The sequence below is a fragment of the Aythya ferina genome (genome assembly GCF_964211825.1).
Source record: "Aythya ferina genome assembly, chromosome: 2".
Taxonomy (NCBI): Eukaryota; Metazoa; Chordata; class Aves; order Anseriformes; family Anatidae; genus Aythya; species Aythya ferina.
The window spans coordinates 18,010,918-18,036,311 of record NC_140297.1 but is presented as its reverse complement, the minus strand read 5'-3'; the positions used below and the strand labels follow the sequence as shown (position 1 = coordinate 18,036,311).

Below are 25,394 nucleotides of genomic sequence, written 5' to 3'. Positions count from 1 at the left end.
GCAGCTAGGGCTATTGTATGCTTTGTGTGTATTTTGGTTTTGACTTGATTTCTTTTCAGTTTGTCCTTTTGTTTTTACCAGATGCTCTCTCTCTCTCTCATTCCCTCTTGTCTTTGTCTCTTTCCATTTTTGTCCTTCTGTTCCCTCCAGTACCTTGGTTGGTTGTTCCTTCCTTCTTGTTATTTTTTTGGCTGTGTTCTGCGTTGTGCTTGTGGGAAAATTCACTTATAGTGAATTCCTTCTTTTTTGACATAGAGGAAAACTTCCGCTGTTTTTTCCTCCTCTCCCCTGCTCTACCCTCCTCCCTTCTCTCTCCCCCTCCCAAAAAAAAAAAATAAAAATAAAAATAAAATCTCTAAAGCTCTTCTTTGTAAGAAGACTTATTCACATAAGCTCAATGTGAAATTTTAACAACCCAATTCCTGAAGATACTGGTGACAAGGGAAGTTCTTTGAGGTCAGTCCAAAAAAAAAAATAGCCCAAGCTAACGTGAGGAGCTTTACTTGGATTTAGTGTTGGAGAGACCTGCATAGGAAACAGGTGTCCTCTTAGGCACAGGTGTCTTATGTTGTGAAAAAAAAATAGGATTATCATTCATTAGGACTACAAAGCAACCCTTTTCACCCCTGTAGTCACTTCCATTCGGTGGTGGTGAGGCATGTGATAAAGGTTTTCAGCACTGAGTAGGTGCCTTTCATTGGTATGAAATCCATTCATATGGATAGTGCACTTCATGAGTAGCCTCCCTCTACAAGTGATTTGTCTATTTATTTTTTTTTTGTCTGTAAATAGCAAATTGTATTAAAAGCACTTTAAATTTGGTAACAGGTTTGCTATCCATGCTTTTTCAAGATCTAAAAAATGCAGGGAAAATGACTACAGCTATTCTGCCTCTACATGGCAGAACATGACCTAGATGGACTGAATGTTTTCTCAGTATGATGAAAACAGTCTAAAAACATCCCTCAATGAGCTCTTTTAGTGCATAGGTGAAAGGGGTTACCTGACTTGTCTGGTGCCCACAGTTGCTAGCATCTGTACGTGTATTTGGCCTGAAGAGCCTTGCACAGTTCCTGGTGCATGTGATGACAATCAGTTGTCAAGTCTTGCCTCCAAATGGACTTGCCTCATTATGTAAGAAACATGAGGTCTGTTTAAAAAACAAACAAAACAATAAAACATACTGACCAAAATGCCAGTATTCAGCTTAGTGGAAAAACTGGAGAAATCATGGATATCACCAATTTCTATGATAGCAGAAAATGAGAAGAATTCACAGATGATTCCAGAAAGTGGAATGATAAATGAGTAAGATGTGGCTGCAGTCATACTTGTTTGTGAACAGAGTGGTAGCAAGGTAGTTCCAGCTGCACCTTCTCTGGCTGGAGATAGCCTTGAGACTGGAGAAGTAACTGTTGACTTCCCAAGGCATCTGCATGCAGTTCCCAAAAACTCATCAGTCTGCAGCTATACACTTGTGGATTGCACAGGCTTCAACTTGAAATGTTCTTTGCCCATTCTTCTGAGAGCTCCTCTGCCATACCCTGTGCATTTGTTAGTTGAAATAGGCAGAAGACCAAGGAAAAGAAAACACGACTTTCATTAAGTAAACAAAACTAAGCTTTGTAGCTCTGCAAATGGCACATTAATACTTGGATTTATTTGTTTTATTATTTTTTTTCTCTTTGCATTATTTCAAACTAGATTTGAATAGCCTGAGAACTTTTTTTTTTTTTAATTGCTTTTATTATTTATTAACTCCTATGTATTTCTCATTTGTGATCCCAGGATATTGATGAAGAAATTGAAGCTGAATACAACATTTTGAAAGCTCTCTCTGATCATCCCAATGTAGTCAAATTCTATGGCATGTACTATAAGAAAGATGTGAAAAACGGAGACCAGCTTTGGCTTGTTCTTGAGGTAAATAATTTGGAAAAAAAAAAATCTTCAAGTCAGCATTCTTATGTTGAGTATGAACACAATGAAAGAGATGCAAGTTTTCTGTTTGATGGCTTCCTTCGGAGTGGTTGCATGTGAAGTGATAAATACTGTTTAGTTTTGTCAGTGTTTTGAATTAATGTTCTGATCTGATTTCAGTATTCTTGTTAGGTGTTTTATACGGCTAATACTGTGCCTTCAGAATTAGGATGTAAATGCTAATAGGACTTGATAGGATTTGCCACTTTAGATCTTTCTTTGAGAAAAAGTGTGTCATGGGAATCTTCCTTCTGTAGTATTTGTTTAAATATGACTAAGATATGATATAACAGGTAAAGGAACTGCTATGGTGATTTTTTTCAAAAATAAATGGTAGAAATGAGTTATGTTTTTTTTATGCACATAAATATACAAATAAGACAAATGAACAAGGGTAGAAGCCTGTTCTACTTGCCAAATACTGTTGAAAGCAACAGGATTTCCCCAAATGGCATGAGAGCAAGGTAAGACCTGTAATTTATGTATTTCAGTCTTTAATTTTGACTAATCTAGAAGCAAAGAACTTGATTACTACTATTTTCATAGGTTTCCTATAATCTGATCTGCAAAAACTTCCTTGATGATGTTTGATCGTTGTTTGATAAGGTTGAGATTGAAGAATTAGTTGTGTTTTATAATGCCAGCTACACAAATGTAATCCTTCTGCCAAATATCTCAGATAAGTGTTATCTAATCCTGAAAACAAGTTCTAAAAACAAACAAACAAAAAAACTTCTAAAGCTTTTCCAAATTCTGAATTGCATTGGGAATATGTTTTAGGATAGTTTGCACTGGAATTGATAATAAATTGTTAGGTTAGACTGACATCAAAAGATGTCAGCCTTTTGTGTAGTAAGCATCTTTGTAAAATCTAACTTCTGTTGTGTCTGCTGGGCATTTGAGACTCCATCTGTGAAACTTCTGGCCTGTAAAGGATGAGTGCCAAAGAGCTAGGATAGAACAGACTGTGAGGAACAGTCAAGAGTTTATATTTTAACTTATATATTTTGCTTGGAGTTATTTTATTGATGTGAAGAACACAAGCTACATATAGCATACAAGTTTTATATTTACTCTTCACATGCTATGCTGCACATGTGCAAGTGCCACTGTGGGTTGGGTGGAATAGTCTTGGATGCTTTCTGTCGCTGCACATGCAGATCCATGAGTACAAAGAATTTCAGTTGGTGTGTGTATGTGTACGTATACATGAGTAGAAAAATAAATTTCTAGCAGTGACTTTAGTGAATCTATACTTCTAATACAAAGATCTGTGAAAGAAACCTGTTATGGCATAGGTTCCTCTGGTGTATCACCTTCCTTTCAGCTTGTATGCAGCTTTACAGGGCCATTGCAGATTGTTTTTTCACAGTAGCTATATAGGTGTCTTAAAATTTATGAGTGTTTTTTTTTTTTGTAGTTATTTTGTTTTGTGTGTTGTTTGTTGGTATTGGTTTTGGTTTTGTTTGTTTTTGTTTAACTAATATCTGTATAAATTCATAACGGCAGCAATTAGTTTTTACTTTAGTTTATAGAGACTTATTGCTTTGGAGTCTGTTGTGTTTTGTGGGTTTTTTTTTTGGTTTGGTTTGGATTTGTGGTGTGGTTTTTTGTTTGTTTGTTTTTGTTTGTTTGCTGGTTTTGGAGTATTTGACTCTATGTAGATGTGATGAAATATTTTTTTTCCTGAAGAGGGAAATCCTCAGTTCTCAAAGGCACGTCCCACACTACATAACAATAAGCTCATCTGGGAAGATAGTTTTCAGAATTCTTTTTTCTTAATTCTGTTTTAGACATTATTTACATGAATTGTACTGTGAAATTCTTATACATTTCTAGTATAACAGTCATGTAAAACTATCACTGTTGCATGTGAATGCAACAGAGTATGGCTGTTCCTGTGCCCATATTTGTCTTAATGGGATGAAGGTCCATCTAGCCTGTATCCTGTGTCTGACTGGGGTCAGCTGTAGATATCTGTGGAATACTATGGGACAAAGCAAATCAGTAACATGTTAACATGCTTATGAAGCATGGGAGAATTCTGTAAAATGCTCTCCTAGCAGTTCAGCAACTGAGAGAGAGTTTAGAGATTTTTCTGAACCAGAAGTGGTACCTCTGTTATGAGAGGAAGGTAACTGTAGAGAAAGGTGATTACATATAGGCATCTGTATGGCCATTTCTGAGGCTCAAATAACTAGCCTAATCCTTCTGCCAAGGATTAAATAGTTCTGGTATGGTTAAATGGAAATGAGGTAGTACAGCAATGTGCAAAACCACTGTGATCATGGACATCGGATTGATCACCATGAAATTCATCTGAAGACTACAGTATGATGATTTTTGATGTACCCTATAGTTCTGTGTTGCTGTTTTATATTGGACTTGATCATGTTTGGTTTTGGGGGAGGAAGAAGTTACTAACTGGATTTGTACTAAGCTATGGCAAGTGGCTGTGAGGTCCAGTTTTGAGGCCAGAACTGGCCAAGTAGCCAAAAAGATTGCCTGTAGTGTTGTAAAGGATTCTTGTGAGTTTTTTTTAGTCCCAAATATCTGAATTATCATAAAATTGTCATGTTAGTTGTAAGTTATTAGATATTCTGGACACTGAAAATGACCTTGGATGGGTTTATGATGAGGTTATTCATGTCTTGGTGTAAAATAGTCCACCCCACTTTTTATCTTTGTTTTCCAGGATTAATCTATCCTTACTTGACTTGTTACCTATTGAACCTGTACTCTCAAATTCCAGGACAAGATAGCTGTACATTCAATTTTTATCTAAAATTACCATTTTTATTTGCTGCTCCCTGTAAGGCCGTTTGGTGAAGATCTCAACAATGAGGCGCTGGATTCACAATTCAGGTTGAAGATACTTCTGAATAGAAATCATTAAAACAGATGACTATCAAGAATTATTTACCTACAATTAAATGGTATTAGAATCTGACCTATTGGTTTAGGTCATCTGACGGTTTGTATCTGTAGGTGCCAAAACCAGTTGCTTCAAAATGATGGGAAAGATCTGTTGCAGGGTAATCCTGGGTAAACATAACATTTTTTCCTAATCTCTTCACTTATGAATTGCCTAATAGCATGTATCTTTATAGAAAATATTTTTCTAATTTGAAGTGAAATTCCTAGTTTTCTATTGAATATTTGAGTTTCATTTTCTTTGTTGTATTGTTCTGTCTCTGTGCTGATGTGTGGATTACCTAAATGATCTTGTAAAGCATTTTGAAGTTGCAGTGCTGTGAGCTGGAAATGTGCTTCTGGGAGAGCAGGAGCTATTGCTCATTAAAAAAAAAAAAATGTTAAAAGAAACAATTAAAAAACAATTACTTTCTTGATGTAATAAAGTATCAAGAGAGATGTAGTCAATCTCATGCTTTGATTTAGCCTTTAAGTGTAAGTCTAATCAGTTAAAAAACTTGCATAACGATTACATGGAAAAATAAAGTTGAACAACCTTTTCTCATAACACTTTTTCTGTATTTGACATTCTAGTAGTGTATTTGTAGGAAAATAAAGTTACCAAATAGTGTTTATCTTAATATGAGGACCTAAATTTGAGACCGGTATAGAATAAGAATTAAGTAAATAAACTAAAAGAAAGCAATACAAGAGCTTTTTATGTAATTAAGTTACTTTATTACAAAAAATAAATTAAAAAAAAACTTGCTCAATTCACTGTTTTTAAGGAAACCACCTACAGGAATGAATGTTAAGTAAAAAATACATCTATATGGTATAACAGTAGTTTTGACTAAGTTCAGTAATGCCTTTCTTTCTGTAGGCTGCACTTAGGCTGAACATCTGCCCCTGTGTGGATGCTGTTCGAATCATATTTATTATAAAGAATACTGCTAGAGAGGATTCTTGCCAGGATTTTTTTTTTATTTTTTTTTTTAAGCCTTGTCATGTGTTTCCAGAGATCTAGGCAGAAGAAATTGGCCTATTGAGTCTGTGTTGAAAAGAAACCACTTAAGTATTATACTTGGGATGAATCAGCCTAGCAGTTTTGTGTCAGCAGGCATCAGCATGATGGCACGGCTAAGGCAGAGTGTGCTATAACCCATTTATTTCAGCTGTGGCTGTTAATTAGGAAGAGAATAGATCTAAGGTAATTGGAAATTAGCTGATGGAAGATGGAGCAGAGAGGCACATCATATTGGATCTTACAGGTAAAGTGTGCAGGTTAAGGGCAGGTGGGGAGAACAAGTATCACAGCCCTTGCCTGAAACATGCTGCAAAGAACTACCAAGACTGAAGGCTGAAAGTACAACAGCAAGGTAAATAGGAGGTATTATACAGCTTTTACTGTTGTCAGCCCGAGGCTAAGGATCATAATGCAACTTATTTTTATAGTTCATTTCCTACACAGATCGGGTAGAACTTTAAGAATCATCTCAATCTGTCTCCAAAAGACACACAGTTATGCTTGTCATATTTGGGATATGCTTGGGTTTCTGAGTCACATAAGTGATCTAGTTTGTTTTATCATTCTCAATATCTTTTTGTGCTTAGGAAATAGGAAAAACATCCATTATTTTTATTTTTATAGTAAGATATTTCTGTTTTGTTTTGAGTTAGAACAGCCTGGTAGAGGAAGACATTCAGATGGAGCAACTTCCCATCCAAACATTCAATTTTGTAATATCAAAATATTTTGTAGGAACCTCTGGAGTTCTTGTTCTAGTGTGATCTTTGGCAGGGAAATCATGTGAAAATGTAGAACGGTTTGTGCTTGGAATCTGCTTCTCTAAAAACAGTTAGCCTTTTCTATTCCCTCAACCTTTTAAGGTGGGAAAATAAAAGCATAAAAAATGATTGCTGGAGATGGAGGAAATTGCCAAGAAGTTATAGAAATAAATACCTTTGTGCTGAACTTCAAGAAGACTGTCAAAGCATCTTTTTTAGGTGTTTCGGTCTTCCATGTGTGTATGTGAACATTTTAAGAATATTTGCAGTGCCCTACTGAGTTAGACCAATGGTCCATGTAGCACAGCGTGAGTCTGTCCAATTTCTGCAGTCCATTTCCCTCATGCTGTCCAGCAAACGGGTTGTATTAAGTGTCCCTGCCTATTCTGTTTATTGTCCGTATATGCTCACACTAAACCTGATGATATACTGTCATGCTCTGCAGTTTCCTCCTAGAGCATGCAATTTTAATTTTGTCATTATTACATAATTATTACTGTGTATAATATTCCACATACTAGAAAACACTGTTCTCAATGCTATGAAAGCATTTCCAAAACAAAATATTTTTGAATTTATGGTAAGAAGTTTTGAACCCTGTTCATTTGAGAAGGAAAATATGTTAAACTTTCCATTTGACTGCATGCTCTGTTTTCTGACCAGCTCTAATATTAAAAAGTACCTTCACAAACAATACTTGAGAAGTGCAACAGCACTTGACGTAGTGCAATCTGTACGGGTATCAATTATGCACATTCCAGATTGAAATCAACCTGATTAATTTTTGTTCTCATGTAGAACCTTTTCTTGTTTCAGTGTAATCTTCAGTGGAGTAATCATGTGAAAATGTAGAATAGCTTGTGCTTTGTAACCTGCTTCTCTGAAGTGACATTAGCCTTCTCCACTCCTTCAACCTTTTAAGGTGGGAAAATAAAAGGATTAAAGAAATAGAGAAACAAAACGATAATTTGTATCATTCTACATTGTTACAGGACAATTGGTAGACTTTTTTGATCTTCTATGTGTTTCTTGATGTTAATTGAACCTGCTGATCAGATGCTGATAACTCAAAAGAATTACAGAAGGATTATTGCTATCCAGTTGGCAGCTGTATTTGCAGATTTAAAATCTGCATGAAGTAATTCAAAACTGTTACTTTGATCTTTTAAAGTTAACTTGAGAAGGAAACTTTTAAAATGTATAAATATTTAAATTATCTTTTTAAGTCCATGGGACACTTCTATTTGTGTTTCTTTTTCTAAGGAAGAACAGAATCATTAAACCCAGTAAATAGAACCCCTAAGAGCCTGAATTAAACTGAACACAGAAAATTGTAGTGCTCCAGTTCATATGGCAGTCTTTTCCCAACCACAGACAAGTACAAATCCATTGTGTGGATACCATTTAACCTCTACTCTAACAATTGTCTAAGTAGTCTCATATGGAAAAAAATGAATAAAATGCCAGCATACCAAACTGACAGCCTGCTGTACCAGGGTAACAGGTCCATTGCAACTAGATTGTTCCTAGTGGCTTGCCTGAGCTACCATCTAGCTAAAATGCTAGTAACTGTGAGAAAACCTATCTAACAAAACATGACTCTCAAAGGAAATCTGTATGGTAAGCAGAGAGCAGCAAGCCTGGGGAGAAGTCAGACATTTTGGTGTAGTCTTAATTAGCAATGATAAGGGCAGTTGCCATTGTCTGGTAAGTCACTTACATATGCTGAGTATGTAACAAGCTGAGAGCCCATAATGCAAGTCCTTTATGTTTCTGTGTGGATCTTTTAGAAGAATTTCCACTCGTGAATTTGCCAAGAGTTGGAGAGTCCAGCAGGATGTGTAAAATATCAGTTACTTTCTCCATTCCAATACTAAAAACCAGTTTTCGTTGCGGGGGGGGTTACATCAAAGTTTAAAACAAGAAATGGACTTTGAAATGGAGAACCAAGGGGATAACAGAAGTCAGTTGTGATCTCAAGCATCTGCAAGCATTTGTCAGCATTGCAGCAGAGTTATTAAGAAGGATTTGAAGGATAGTGGTGAGGTTTTCTTTTTGTTTTGGCTGCTCCTTCAAAGCAGAAAAGAAAGCATGCCACGTTGACAATTAGCCAGTGATGGATACCAGCATTGTAAAGATAGGAGTAGATGTGCTACTACCTAAGGAAAGGTATTAGGACTGCCATGGGTCTTGACAGTAAAAGCAGCTAGCTCATGTCTGGTGTAAGTGAGAAGTGGCAGCCAGCATGAGGATTTGAGGGAAGAATGCATGGTCAAAGGTGGCTAGTTAGGGGTAAGCAGTCTCCAAGACCTTCAAGAAAGTATTGCAATAACTCCTGGATAAAGAAATGAAAGATGAGCAGTATACCTGCTGCTATGCATGTGGCCTTGAGTGAATTTCTGTGCTGTTGCACTCTTGCATTTGGAAAGAGGAGTTTAGCAAATCAGATGCTTCCAAATGTTTGCAAATGCTGACTGTAGTCCCAGACAGAGCCCTAGTATTTATGAAATATGTATAAATTTTCCTCACAGATCCATAAATGAACAGTGACAGCATGATTTACATACGTGTCAGACTGAGAAAAATGAGAGTAATTAATGGCCAAATCTAGTGTGGCTAATAATTTTGGATCCTTCACTGACCTACTTTACATGGAAGTCTCTCATGTTGCCTTTTAGACACCATGTTTAATTCTAATATATGGTGAAACTCACTGAAGTGTGTCCTTATTCAAAATAAAAAACAAATCCTCTGTTTTGTCATATACTGTCCTGTGTGTGGAGTAAGGTTATGCATCTAAAGAAGTGAATCCCAGCAGGTCTAGGTACTGCATTGCATTGGGGAAGGGAGCTGTTTTGTAACTAGAGAGCGAGGTACTGAGTGCATAGAAATCACAGAATCATTAAGCTTGGAAAGCACCTCCTGAATCATCTAGTCCAACTGTCCCCCTACCACCAATATTGCCCACTAAACCATGTCCCTAAAATTCAAGGTTGCAGTGAGGTTTGCTACAAAAGAGAAGCAACCACCATCCAAAGCAAGATCGGGGTATCAGTGTGTGTATGTGTTGGCTGAAATTGCCAGAAGCACAATAAGAACTTCTAGGATCAGGACAACTGTAACAATGTCATGAAACTCAGGTCTCTTTCCTACCTTGAGATACATGTACATTAAGAAGGATAGAGACATATCATTCAAGTATTTCTGTCACTGTTGTATGGCTTAACGTGGATGAGACTTCAGCTGTTTGATGGAGGGCAGACCGGGTGGTGTAAAACTTGAAGAGACAAGAAACTGGAAAAGAAACTGTCTACTTTTACGCTCGCCTGAAATTTTGCAGTGGGTAACAGTGTATTTACTTCTGACTCACTAATTGTGATTTTATGAGCTCTTTAGGGGTATTAATAAGCTCTGTGCTAGGTAAGCAGATCAATATGTTTTAAAAGCTGTTTATCTGAATAATCCTTGACCAGGAATGCAATGCCTTTACCTCAGTCCTATATCCTGCCCTAGTCTGAAAGGGCATGGGGACCTGTCATAGGTTTGGAGCAAGGGAAGGGTGTGATTCGTGAAGCTGCTGAACTTCATCAGGTGAAGATTTTGTCTTAAAATAACAATACTTGTAAGGAACAGGTAGGAATATGGAAACTGGAGGCCTCTGTGAGTATTACACCACATCTGGAGTGACTCAGGAGTCTGAGGGAATGCACAGAAAGGTGCTGGTGGTCTCATTTTGGCTTTCAAAGAGATGAGCCTATCTAGCAACAATAAAGACATTACTGTATAGAATACTTCTCTTTTATGTTAAATAGTGGATCTTCTGATTTGTACAGAGGCGTAATTTATTTGGGATTTTCCTTTTGAGAGCTTGCAGTATGTCTTTGTTAGATACCACAGTTGCTGTACACAGAGGTGTTACTATCCGAGACAATAAAGGCAGGTTTATGGAGGTGTGAAAACGTGGTGGAGTTTTGAAAACACACTGGATGGAAGTTGGTCTGTCTAATAAAATGCTATAATAGCAGGTATGCTTTTTTTTTTTTTTTTTTTTTTTTTTTAGATGGGAGATTTAGTTTAAAACAATCATCTTTCAGAAAGTAAGCGTAGTGGAAAATAAAGTTCTTTTTTCAGTGGGGGAGTGTTGGAGGGGAAGGGAGTTGTGATTTGTCTAACATCAGGTATTTCCAAATGACACATATAGAAGAAAAATTAAACAATTGAAAATTGCTTTTTCATATTATTCAATGTGGATCATTTTTCAGCAATGTCTGTGGTTATAATTGCTCCACTCTGACCAACATTGAATAATTTGATCCATTACACATCTGAATCAGCCTTGATTTCTCCATTTCTAATGTGTACCTCTTTGCTTCCCAATTATAGCAATTTTTCACTCTTGAATTATATCCCATTTTCCCAAGATCAAAGTTGTATGGCTACAACTATTATTTTGTGCTTCAAAGTTTTAGTAAATACTGGTATTTTTTTTCTGCAAGATGAGTATTTTATATTACATTGTGGTTTGCAGGGTCCACATCTTTTAGGCAGCCATTGAGCATATATTACGGCCCACATTGCTGAAGAATATAGAAAATGCAAAAAGCTTGGTATGATAAATCTCTAACAACTTTGCCACCAGAAGGGGAGACAGAGAAAAAGGAAATTTTTATTATTCCACTATGTAGTTAAGTAGCATGTGAATACTATGCTCTCTATTCTAATATTTAACATTACTTTGCCTTCTATATTTTTTATTACAACTTTATTAAAGATATGAGGTTATTTTTAATCAGAAATGAATTTGTGCAGCTATAGGTTAAATCCCACATCAGCAAGCTTTCTTTAGCTTTAGCTGGGGATAGCATCAATCAAAAGAATTCTTGGGGTGGGGTTTTTCTCTTTTTGATTTAGACACCTGAAGGTTAAATGCTTAAATTCAAATGGGATATTTTTGCTGTCTTTGTTCTCAGTTTATACATGTATGTTGGGTTCCTTTATAAAAGGTGTGTCTGGAGCAAGTGGACTTGTCTGCAGGGAGGGAGATTCTTCCTCCTTGTTCTTTGTCAGGCAGAGAGGTTGGAGGCTGCAGAATTTGGGAGAAGAGCACTACAGCAATGAACCAGAAGCTGCAACGTGCAGGAAGCAGACAGGTGTCAGCACTGCCAAAAAGAAAATTTTCCTGGTGTCCAGAAAGTCAGTTTGTTGCAGCTCAGAAAGATGTTGGCTTAGCTGGAGTCAGACCCTGAAAGCAAAGACCTGTCTTGCATGCACGCTGTGAGGAGGGGGAGGTCGATTTACAGAGCACTTTGATTTCAACTGTTTGAGCTAATCTCTCTGAGTTAAGTATTCTAGTAGCTCATTTAAAACAAAACAAAACACTTCTGATTTCAGAGTCCTTTTGGTTCTTACAAAATTTTCTGTATGTTTTGGTATGTACCTCTCAATATTCTTGCAGGTTTAGGATCCCATCACAGTTACTGAGTCACCATAGCTGCTTTTGCAGTCACCAGAGAGAGGCAGGGAACTCCAGAGAGTGGTTAAATTGACCTGTCCTGCACTCTGCTGAGTGGAGAGGAATTGCCTTTAGGATAAGTCTGTTTCAGCTTTACTCCTTTTGTAAAAAGAGCCTGGAGACAAGGCCCATTGTTTCGATCCGTGCTTTCCCAGCCATGCTTTCAGACTCAATAGGGATGATTTTGATTGCAGTCATTTAAATTACAGTGAATTATACTAAATTATTGTCTTCATCTAAGAACACAGACATAAAATGAATTATGTGTAGTGTGGACATGATAGTGCTTGGAACTACTGTCTGAACCTTGATTCATATAGAAATGAGGCTACAAAAGAGGAAGATGCTTTGAAACATTTTGTAATTGGTAAGGACTGAACAAGGGCAACGTGCTTCTGAGCAGGCAATAGAAGCTGTGAAGTGCTTGCTGTTACTCAGCCCACCTTACTGCTAGGCTTCTTGTGTTTTCCGGAGCCTTAGCTAAGCTTGCAGCAGACAGTAGAAATGTTTCTTTTGATGTTACTGATCTCTAACTTAGGCTCCTATTTTTCTCCCTACCTAAATGAGTGTTTTTGCATTCTGAAAGTTATTTTTACCATTGCTCCTCATGTAAAATAATAAATGAAAATAAACTGATGATTTGCACTAAGGTTTTTGTATCAAAATGTTCCATCTTGGTAAACTGTCTCTTGTGCTTGTTCAGAAAGTCCTGGACTCTTTACTGACCAGTGTCTTTTGGTTTTGTAGTAGCTAGGTCTGATTTTGCAAAATGATCCTTGAATGGAAATGTAGTGGGAAATAAGTTTCTTGTATACACTAAGGCCCTAGAGTTATCTTAGGATGACTTTATACAGTCCAAAAGTACAAACAGGCTTTGGAAACCATCACTAAAATAAGAAGCTTCCCTTTTGGTGTTTCCACAGCTCAAAAAATATTATCATAAAATGCTGCATTTTAAAAGCTGCAAGCTTTTGTATGTAGGGAAAAACAATATCGGCATAGATGTGATCTTTTCTATTTTGGCCACAGAGTGAGGTGGAGACTTCTGTGTTCTGACTGAGAAAAAGAAGAGACTGAAGGACACCGTTTCTTGAGAAGGAACAGGCAAACTTTTCCTCTGGGTGCTTGTGTTGTCACTGCATGAACTTGACAAGGAAAATGAGAAGTTAAAAGCCAAACTGAAAGCGGAGATATCAGAAGCAACAAACAAACAGCCGTGAGGCAGTGACTAACAGCCCTGAAGGTGCTAGATGATGTAAAAGAGCAAAACTACAAATAGCACATGGACTGTGATCACTGAAGCTAAATAACAACTCAGGAAAGATGTCTTTCAGAGACATGTCTCGTTCATGCTAAATTGAAAGCAATCAGCTTTACCTAAAAGCCAAGAGCATTGGTATAGTTTCTTTTGATTATAGGTTGTCTTGTACTATTGTTAGAAAAAAAATAGGAGTCACAATGCACATCTTTCCTCTGTTTGATGTGGAATTAAAAATATGCTGTACAGTCAAGAGCTGCATGTTGAACCACTTGGCCCATCGAAGAAACTGATGTGGTTCTCCAAGTCAAGGACCCATGGTATCTGTGGTTGATATGAGACGTCAGTGGAAAGTGTTCTTTGGCTGTAGACAGCTGTAGAGACATGACACTGTGCAGGCAAAGAACAGGAATTAATCTGGTCACAACTGACTGTGACAGCCAGTGTGGTGAGAAATGGAGTCCATCAAGTTCTTGGAGACAGAAGGCAAAGGAAATGACTCTGGAAATGGCCATATGAGGTTGGTTCTGCTCTAAATGACAAGTTCTGTTTTGAAAAGTTGAAGATGGAAGGATATTTGAGTGTAAGAGATCCCAAGATAATTGCATTCATTTTCCTGAGGAAAGGAAGGTTGGTGGAGCAGTGGAGTAGGAGTAATTGGCCTTCAAAAAGATTGCTTCACCTAGCTTGGAAAACTGGTAGGTAACTGTGCTTAGCGAAATAGCATAAAAAATGAAGGAAAGTGGGATAGTTGGGCAGGTACTGAAAGAAACAGGATAACTGGTGTTGTAAGGGGAAAGCAATAGATGGCATCATGCCTTTTGTAAGGATTTGTTGTGTTTCCATGTGACATCCTTGTGAGGAAAACATTTATGTGAAGTTTCTGCAACTTCCACAATAAAAAAATCTAATTTTTGTAAAACTTTACTCAAAGAACAGTGGTAAGTAATTCACTTTCAGGCAGGGAAAACCACAAGTGGGCATCAGCTTTTGGCCTGTTTCTGTTCATTAATAACCTAGGTGAGGAAACAAATTCTGCATAAAAAGTCCAAAATGGACACCTAGCTGAATTACAGACACGTTGGAGAATAGCTTCGTATTCCCTGTTGTGACACACTGAGGAACTTCTTGGAATCACGCTATAAATGCAGTAGACACATGTAAAGTACTGCTCCCTATAGGAGGAAGAAGTGGGATATGTCTGACTAGGCCATGGGATTGCAGAAATGGGATCTGCAAAGTGCAGATGTTTCTCTCTCTTTTGTTTTCTCTCCAGTTTTTCCCAGCTGAGACTCCCAAAGGAATACCATATTCAGTCTTGTGCAAAATATTTCACAAACATCAGTGGCAAATTGTACACAGTCTGTGTTTAGAAAAAGTATATTATGTCAAAAGGTTATAGCAACTAACTTTTTTTTCAGCCCACAAAAGAGGAAAATAGCATGTCATGCTATTATATAGCATATATAACATCTTCTATAGTCAGAGAAGATTTTAAATAGAGAAAAACAACCATTTATTTTTAAAAGCTATAGGGAAGGGTAAAAGTAAAGCAGTTTTATTGTCAGCAAGGAATATTTGGGTTGGATAGTAGGAAATATGCCCTGACTACAGGGCAAGTGAAACCCACCAGCTGCTTAAATGGGAATCTTCCTCACTGGGAGATTTTTAGGAGTAGGTTAGTCCAGGTGTCTGTCAAGAACCACTTGAAGGTACTAGATCTCTACACAATGAAAATACAGTGGGTTAAATTACTTTTCATTCCTGTTTATACATGTTTCTGTAGTTTTGTGACCAAAAAGCAGCAGCAGATCAGATCTTTTTTTTTCTTAAGAAAGCCAGGACCAAAAGGAAGGTACAGCCAGCTCAGGGGCTGGCAGCACTGTCATACTGCCTGCTCAGGGAAACAGCTGAAATGTATTGATCTATCAAAGAATAGGAGAGAAAAAAAAAACTAGTGCCTGAGATGCTTCTAGGATTCTTGTGTGTGAAGACATAAAGCAAGATGGGACAAAGCTACTTTTTCATAACTATTACTTGTGTATGCCTCAAGTTGTGCATGTGTGAGGTGTTACCCAACCAATTCTGTCCATGCAGCCTGTAAGGATGGGGCAAGTAGTAACTGTAGTAGCTGTTACTATAGCTGTTCGAATCCAAGCTGCTGAAATAAGATGAAAGTGCCTTGACAACTGCAGGATGCAAGCAAATTTCACCTGACAGCTCAGCACAGATGCATAAATTAGGATCAGCTGGATGATTAAAGGCTGTAATACTCCTAACAAAAGTGCAACTGATAGTTCTCTTAAAAGCGAAGCTGATGCTTGAATTGTTATTCAGTGGGCTTCAGAAACCAGAAGAGCTGAGCACAGAGAAAAGTATCAGCTGGGTCAGGTGAAGAGTGAGTAAGACCTACTCAGAGAAAAGAACAACTGCACGACTGTGATGTGGTGACAATTTTAACTGACATTTCATGTTAGAATCGTGCTATTTTATCAATTTATTGCAGGAGAGAGCTTTGCATTCTAATAGCTCAATTATAGCAGCACAAGGTTGTGGCAGATGGGTGGGTGGAGGACTGTGTGTCATCCTGGTATGAGTCTTTGCCTTTTGAGTGCCAGAAAATCATAAGGGAGGAGCTCTTTGTCACCGCTCTAGAAGTCATAAGCACATTTTCAGATGGATCAAGTCTTCTATCAAGTTCTGAGTATGCAAGAATTCCTCAGTCCTTTTCTCCTGTCTGTCTGAATGTCCAGACTAGGGACTGAGTATTTTTAAATCCAAATATTATTAACCATATAAAAATACAGCTTGACAAGCACCTTCAGAGGTTATTGGGTCCATCCCTCTGCTCAAAGATGATTAACTTCAAAGTTACAGTTTTGTACCAGGTCTTTTCCATCTCTGGTTTTGGTATCTTCAAGGATGTAGATATTGCATTCTTGCTGAGTGATGTCTTCCAGATCTTAAGGACTCTCAGTGGGAAAATGCTTTCATGGTGTCCAGTAGGAATCTACCATCTTGCAGCTGGTAGCTGTTGCCTCTCATCCTTTTGCTGAGTGCCTCTGGGAATCATCTGTCTCTGTCTTCTGCACCTTCTTTTACGTAGTCCAAAGACTTCCATTTACCCCTTCAAGTTGGCACAATGGGTGGCTTGCAACAAAATAATAGCTACCAACACCTCTATTCTCTAGATGATCACTGGAAAGAAGAAAATTGTTTGTTTTGTTTTTGTTTTGTTTTTGTTTTGTTTTGTTTTTTTTTTTTTAATGTATTTTTGTTGCCTTCATGATTTGTTGTTGTACAAGCATTGCAGTTAGCTACACTCATACACAGTAACTTTGGTAGGAGGTTGCACAGGTTTTACTGTCGACAATGTACTACTAAGAAGCTGCAGAGATCATAAATGCAAGCTGCAATATTTATCAGCACCTCAGGAAACTTCCAGTCTGGCAGTACTACTAAGTAATATTAATCCAATAATCTCATTGAAGGACTGCATGATTTAAGAAAATGTGATTTTAAAATATTTATTTAAGTTTTTATGGCTCTGTCCAGATTTTAGTCAACATTCCCAAGGATACTTTATCTCCTTGCCTACTCAGATTCCCATTTGCAGCAGTCAGTTTTGGTAAAGAAAAAAAAAATCAAAACATAGCAACAACAAAATAGGAGCTTCTGCAGGCATGGTCCAGAAGTGCATCAGGCAGTAGTATTGTAGTTTTCTGTAGCCTGTAGTTTTGAGGGGGAAGAGCAGTAACTGGCTTATAATGAGAGACACTTTTGCTATTTTTATGATAAGCTTGTATTGAAAACATATGTAATTTTATGGTCTTAGGAAAAAGAGTCACTGTTTGAACTTCAGTTATAGGGACATGTGGCAGCTTCAACTGCAAAAATAAATAGTAGGAATAAGAAATGAGACCAGAGGCAATGGTTTACCCACAAGGATTTGTGTGGCCTGCAGAAAAATAGAACAAGGTTAATGCTAACCTGTGTCATCTTTGTCGTCATCGTTCCTCCCCTCCCCGCCCCACGCATCTCAGAGCACACAGATACAGTGTCTGCCATAATCTGCTTTTCTAATTGTGGTTTGTATTCTCATAATCCCTTTTCCTTCAGTTAGCTGCTTCCATTCTATTACCTAGCTTTATTTCGCCTCATCCTCCTGTGGCGGTGGTCAGAAAAAATATGAATCATCTGCTATAAGTAGAAGTACATCTTTTAGAGACAGAAGGAGCAAAAGAAAAATTGCCCTGTGCATGCAAGAGCCTCTATCTATGAGATCCTCAGCTGACCTCTACCTAACTGCTGCTCTGCTTGGGATTCACTGTAGATGTGATCGCCCCCGGTGATATGGGTGACTTTTGTTATTCTGCTCAAGACCTGCTCAGCTGAGCTTTTACATACCTACTTTCAGTTTTGGTTTGATGTGAAATTACTGTTTTTAGTACCTTACTTCACCTGGTATTTTATATAATTTCTATCTAATAATACAGATAGTTATAACAGGTGCTTATATTTTACAAGATTGGTAGAAAAATTAGTTAAAGCAACATGTTAAAGCGAAAATAAACACTGTTTTCCCAGGCGATTAAATTCAGTGTTGGCTTTGCTACCTACGTATTGAAGAAGGTGATTTCTGGAGTATTGTTCCTTCTCCCATCTACAGAAAGAATATATCACTTCTGTGTTAGTCCTCTTTGCCTCGCACAGAAAGCCTAACAGATATCCAGATCTGTAACCAAAATAGAAGACCCATCTATAAAAAGCAAAATTTTAATGTTAGATTAGATAAGAAAAGTATTTTACAGATTATATTTATGCAATTTATTTCACAGCTGTTTTGCCAGTTCTCAGACAGTGCCCTGCAATGCGAGTGCATTAATTGAACTGGACTTGTCATCATCCATTAGGTATGATTAAATATGTCGGTGATGTGGCAAAGCTAAAACAGCTGAGATTCTGGAAGGTGAATGGCATTGTAGAAAATGTAAGTAGAAAAAGGCATTGGAGAAGGCAGACCAGTATGCCTAAAGACAGTAAATTCAATCCTGCTTCGGAATCTGACCCTGATCCCACAAAGCACTTAATCTCATCATTTACGCACATGAGTTTTTCCCTTCTCTAAGCATACATATTGTCCCACTGAAGTTAGAGGGTGAGACTAAGCAAGTACCAAGACTGCTGCCGTACATCTCAGCATTTATCAGACCAGAGCCTTCACTGACCCGACAGGGGGAAATATCTTACCACAGCACTTATTTATTGAATGATATTTGTGTAGGCATTCACGCAGTGCAAGTTCAGTGCAACCCAGGGTTCCTACAGTAGTCAGAAAATTGTTGTTTTGTTTGGGTACAAAGGGATGTAAAGTGTTTTTGCTGTAAGGTGCAAGTCTTTTCTGTAGTTGCTGCACAGTAAAGAAAAAAAAAAAGTAGAGGTATATAAGAACAGATTAAAAAAAAAAAAAATCAAATATAAAAGTGTCCAATGTCTGGAGTTCTACCGTTGAAAGATTTTATTGATAAATTATGCCATCATGAATAAGCTACCCTATTTGCAGTCAGAAGGATTTGCAATTTTGTGCGACTTTGATAAAATGTCTTATGTGGGTATTTATTTTGGTATAAAAAGCTACTAGATGTTACAGTGTAAAACTTAAAGATTATTTCATTGTTTTATTAGAAGCAGCTACTCCTTTAAAGAGGCAGTGGCTCTCTAATCAATGAGTTTTTTTAGGCGCTGCAGAGTAGGTATCATTAGGGATAGTTTAAGACTTCAAGTACTGATTTCATCTTTGCAGGTACAGAACTGCTACAGACTTAAATTGTTGCTTCTTCCTCCTGAAAATGTTAAGTGGTAAAAGAATAAACATATGAAATGTTGCAGTTCTAAGCTAAATTGCTGGTAATCTTTAGAGCACAAGGTCAAACCTGTGCTTCTTGTGTATACAGAAGCAAAGGGACAGGTCTTGCTGGAGTCTGTCTGCAACTGAGGCAGGAGAAAGTGTAGATTGTGGCTGTCTGCATCTGAACGAGGAGCTGAGAGGGCTGATTCCACAAGGGCTATAATTTATCCTACATCCATGACCCACCTGGTTTTGGTGATAAACGTGACGTCTCTTTCCACTGTGCTTTCATCGCCATCCATGAAGCCCATCTCTTGTGTATAACGTCCTTCTGCACAACAAATTACATACTGCTTGGCAAAGAAGGTAACTTTTCCCTTGGAAAATATTCCTGTTGGGGGAGTTTCTCTGCCACCTGCCTTCTGATGCCTGAAATCCATTTTACATTGTATGTAGCTTTTGTACCTGAGAATTGATGCTGTAATAATCCGCATTGCTGGTGAGTTGCACATGATGAATATAAGAAGCAATTAGCGTGCCCCACAGAACATGCTTTCACAGCAAATTTATTGCTTTATAAGCTACTTCCATTTCAGTGAAAGGCAATTGCTTATATAGGAAAACAAAAAAATAGACTGCTGTATTTGCATTTGGGCAAGCAGAATTAAGTGCAGAAAGTGGTTAAAGGAGTTGGCATAAGTTGCTGTTTTTGTTGTTTGCATTAATGGTAGATGCAAGAACAAATTTGTGGTTTGCCAGTTTAATAAGGAGTTCATGCAAGCACAAATATAAAAACTACTGTAAAATAAAACCAGGTGGCTGTTCCAACATTTCTTAATTCCTTTTTATATTCCAATTTTATTTTGCAGCTGTGCAATGGTGGATCTGTGACTGATCTTGTGAAAGGGTTTCTGAAGAGAGGTGAAAGGATGAATGAACTTATAATTGCTTACATTTTACGTGAAGCTCTGATGGTAAGATAAGCTCTCAGTGAAAAGACAGTCAATATTCAGTAAATGTTTTTTTTCTTTGAATGAAGGTCATGTCCCCATTAACACAGCCTTTATAGCAGTGTTTAGTGAAATCAAGGTAAAGTGTAATGCCATCTATTGACAGATAGAAGCAGGATCACATTCACAATCCCTGGTATTCATTGGGGATTTCAACCCCAATATCTGTTGTGGGGACAGCACAGCAGGACATAGGCAATCCAGGAGGTTCCTGGAATGCATTGATGGTAACTTCCTTTTCCAAGTGAGAGAGGAGACAGTGAGGAGAGGTGACCTCCTCAGCAGTGACCATGAAATGGTGCAGTTTGGGATCCTGAGAGCAGTGAGGAGGGAGCACAGCAAGCTCGCTACCCTGGATTTTGAGAGAGCAGACTTTGGCCTCTTAAGGGATCTGCTTGGTAGAGTACAATGTGACAAAGCCCTGGAGGGAAGAGGGGCCCAATAATCCTGGTTAATATTCAATGATCACCCCCCATTCAAGCTCAGGAACAATGCATTCCAACAAAGAAGAAGTTTGGCAAAAACACCAGGAGGCCTGCATGGGTGAACAGATCACCTGGGAGGGATACAGAGAAACCATCCGAGCAGCTAGGGTTAACAAAGCTAAAGCCCTGCGAGAATTAAATCTGGCCACAAAGATGATCAGAGAGCTGAAGTGCCTCTCCTATGAAGACAGGCTGAGGGAGCTGGGACCGTTCAGCCTGGAGAAGATTCCAGGAAGACCTTATGGCAGCCTTCCAGTACTCAAGGAGGTCTACAGGAAACCTGTGAAAGGACTCTTTGTCCCAGAGTGTAGTGATAGGACAAGAAATAATGGTTTTAAACTTAATTAAAAAAAAAAAAAAAAAAAAAAAAAAAGTAGATTTAGGTTGGAAGTTACGAGAAGATTCTTCACTCAAAGAGTGGTAAGGCCCTGGCCCAGGCTGCCCAGAGAAGCTGTGGAAGCCCCATCCCTGGAGGTGTTCAGGGCCTGGCTGGGGCTTTGGGCAACCTGGTTTGGTGAGAGGTGTCCCTGCCCATGGCAGGAGGGTTGGGACTGGGTGATCTTTAAGGTCTCTTGCAGTCCAAGCTATTCTATGATTCTATGTAATTCAGGCAAGGTAAATTAAGGTAAATTCATCAGTTTGTTTCATTTTTAAGGGAATGGAAATTGATTTCTGACTGATTTATTTTCTAAATAACTATAGTTCTGCATGAAAATTGCTTTTATTTTGAGAAATTGCAGAAATATACCCAGAATGCTGTTCAATTTATGTCTGGCTCCAGGATATTTTTTTAATAGCAAAATGATCATTGGTCCTAGTGAATTCAAATGCCTCCACAAGAAAAAAAAAAATCAGCTGATCAAGTGTCTTTCTTTCTCGTTGTCTTTTAATCAGAATTTGACTTCCTGCATTGGAATTGCTGATAGGCTTTAGCAGTTTTCTTTAAGTTTATACTCTAAAGGTGTAATAAATAGCATATATTCATAGTTCTTTTTTTCTGCTATTATCTTAAAATTTCTATTTGACAGAAAGTTAAGCAATTAAAAATATCTATTACTCATGGTATGCCAAGAGTTTTTCCTGTAAGAATGACATCTCTGTGGTTTTGGATTATATAAAAGACGCTTAGATGTAGAGCTTAGGGATATGGTTTAGTGGAGGGCTGTTAGTGTTAGGTTGGAGGTTGGACTCGATGACCTTGAGGTCTCTTCCAACCTAGAAATTCTGTGATTCTGTGATTCTGTGATTCTGTGTGATATATTATATATATATATATTATATATTATACATATATATTTGGATTATGTATTTTTTTTCTCATAATTATCTGCTACTTTTAGTTTCTGCAAATGTAATATAGAGGTCAGAGCTGTTAGTAAAAATATCATGTTTACATCTCACATTCCAGGGACTTCAGCATTTGCATGAAAACAAAACTATCCACCGTGATATTAAAGGAAATAATATCCTTTTGACCACTGAAGGAGGAGTCAAGCTCGTGGATTTTGGTATGTTACATTATTTATATATACGACCAATGTTGTACATTTGAAGCATGGAAAACAGAATAGAGGAAACAAATCAGAAAAGATGAGTTATATTAGCTTTTATTAAGACTTTGAATTCTTTTTTAAAAATCACTTGGATAGCGAGTCAGTTTTGACTGGATAGAAATAAATTATTTGCAGACAGTGTTTTTAGAACTTTGGCTTTTCCAGCCATTTTACTAATGCCATTTAAAAAGCATGGGTAAAGAGTAAGTTATAATACATTGTTAGTAAGTGCCAAGTGCTTCAGGGCAGGCATAGTAAGTAAAGTGACAAAACAAGTTAACAGGGCTCAAAATAAGGTTGGTGTTTAGATCCTCGAGGACCATGTGCTGATTCAGTGAGTTTAGAAACTGATAGCCAAAAGCCTTACTTTTAACTGAGAGGACTTAGAACTTAACAGAAATTGTGAAGAATGGGACAGTTCCACCTCAGTCATGTATACTTAATTTGTTTGATTTGAAATGAAACAAGGGATGCCACCTGAATGCAGCAAAAGGACATATATTATGTAGGTAATTCCCACTTTCCAAATCCTGTGAAGAGTAATGGATTAGTGTTTGCAAGTCTGAACCTAAAACATTATATAAAAGGCTCTGCTCAAGTCTGTTAGATCTTAAATGATTCTTGAATGCTGTCATCTGGTTTCACCACCAGAAGGCAAGAAGCGGTGACACAGGTAAATGATGCTACCAACTATTTCTCAGACATAACACAGTGGTTTGCCTTAAAAGTTTGACTGTTGTTTTATTTAAGGGGATTATGAATTTTTTTCAGTACTTCTTATTATGAACTGTTATTCTATGGTAGTGCACTGTCTTCAAATGATTTAATTTAATTCATAGGTCACTACTTCATAGTACAGCAGCCCACTGTAAATATCATGATTCCATTCAGAAGATGGAAAATCTTCATTTTCCATTACTCTCCTATCTTGTTAATGAGATTTATTTAATTGATACATAACAATTGTTTAAACTAATCATGGGATTTTAACTCCCATTAATCTAGTGTCTTCCTGCCAGTAGATTGTATTTGTACAAACCTCCTACTTCACACACAAAATCTCCACAACTATTAGGGTTACTAATTCTGAAAATGTAGGTTTTTATGTTCATTGTTATTACTCAGATAAAATTTTCAGTTGCGAAGCCTCAAGATCTCATAAATTATTTGCCATACAGTTACTAGTATTTTCTGATTGTCTGGAAGTTTAATGTGAGGTAAAATCAATGTTTTTGCCCACAGGTTTTTAATGTGTCACAAATGCTATTTTTTAAGGTGCTGAAGGCAATTAGAGCTGTGGAGGATCAATACTTTCGAAAATTAAATCACTTATGCAAATGTCAAAATGTACAAGCTTTAGGGGTGAGGACCTCAATTCTTTGTTTGTCAGTTACTGAAATCTACTGCTAAGTCTGTAATTAAAAAATAATTTTAAAATCTTATGGGAAAAGAATTGCGATACTAAAGCATAGAGGAGAATGTGTAATAAACATGCATATGTGCACACACATTTACGTGGGTTGAATAAGGGCCAGTAGTCCTTCTAAAGGAAGCAAAGTTCCTTCTAAAGGAACTGCACCCTACTTTAGGAATAAATATAAACTTTATCTAGTTTTTTTTTGTTTGTTTGTTTGTTTGTTTTGTTTTGTTTTGTTTTGTTTTTTTCCCTAAAGCCAATCTCAAGCCAATAATGAGTATTTTCAAATGGGAAAAACTTATGCAGTCTTTGCAAAACCATCAGGGAAGACCATTCACCCTTCAGGCTGATGTTTAAGGTATTCAGCTGGGGTTTGGGAGATTTGTGTCCTCTACTTAAGAGGATTTAAAACCACATTAATCAGATTTCAAGAGTATTTTTTAGCCAGGAATGTGATTTGATTAAAATCTCTCACGTTGACACAGCTACAGACTGTTGCATATAAGCGTTTATTAGATCAGGGACTGAAACTCATTGCCACTTCTTTTTTTTTTTTTTTAACACTAAATAAACCTGTGGCTTATAATGATACAGGCTACATAATGATATAGATGCATGGACACAATCTCTTTCTACGTCTCCCAGTAGGTACTTAGTGGAAACAACATTTTTTGTTTTAGGTTAACCAATTATTACGTAGGGCGAAACAGACAAAAAACCATGAAACAACACCACAAATAATCACACAGCCCTTTCTAAGCCTGCAGCTTTTCCATTATGTAGAGGGAAATGAAGACAGTGGATTCAGGGCTCCTTTAACCAGGAAAAACTTGACAGCAGAAGTGAGCCCTTCCCAAGATAATTCTGGTTGCGCTGTTCTCCTACATGCTGGTTGATGATTAGATGATCCTGAAGAACCCTTTGCTCTCCTCCCTTGATACTGCTTATGCTGGTTTGTATTTAAAGAGGTGCATAAAACCCATATCTGAAAAATTGACCTGTGAAGCTTTATGGAGCACAATAAAAAAAAAAACGCATGTTCTTCATCTGTATGTGTTGAGCGGTCATATTGAACTTGCATTGTTGTGTCACTTTTTTGCTCTGAAGTACTATTAGGAGCTTCTAAGAGTCACAAGTAAAAAACAAACAGTTAACCTTCAATGAAACAAGTCAACTTTGAGAATGACTTTTCTTTTCTTTGTTCTTTTTCTACTCACTGAACTTTAGTTATGAAATGTACCACCACTGTGAGTCCTTTCTTGTGCAGCAGCACTGACTTTTTAGAAGCTTTATTTTGTGACACAATTCATACACATTGCCTTATGGTTGTTGCGTCCTAGGCATTTATGTATGCTGTGACCATGGTTTCTGAACACTGCACAGTCTGCAATAGATGACCTTCACAATGCTATACAAGGAGTTAGATTACTATAATTTCCAGCTACAGACTGTGGATCCAAAACCCTGAGAGACTGAGTTGCCTGATGTAATACAGAAAGTCTATGCAAAAGCTCTCCCAAAATCTTAACAACAAACTTAAAACAGTCTTAACCGTTAGCCTTTCATAGGCATATTGATAGTTGATGAGATAAGAAAGACTTTGAAAGAATACCATGGCATTGCCTCACCC

General features: G+C 37.4%; 1 protein-coding gene across 1 annotated transcript in view; it reads left to right on the top strand.

Annotated features, from left to right (window-relative positions):
- LOC311431526 (myosin-IIIa-like) overlaps positions 1-25,394 on the top strand; it is a gene marked incomplete at its 3' end in the record, with an annotated part of 43,168 nt that overhangs the window by 5,786 nt on the left and 11,988 nt on the right. Inside the window, exons 4-6 of the mRNA XM_084509064.1 lie at positions 1,789-1,923; positions 20,169-20,273; positions 22,203-22,302. Coding sequence (XP_084365190.1) covers positions 1,789-1,923; positions 20,169-20,273; positions 22,203-22,302 — 340 coding nt within the window. The remainder of the gene's footprint in view (positions 1-1,788; positions 1,924-20,168; positions 20,274-22,202; positions 22,303-25,394) is intronic.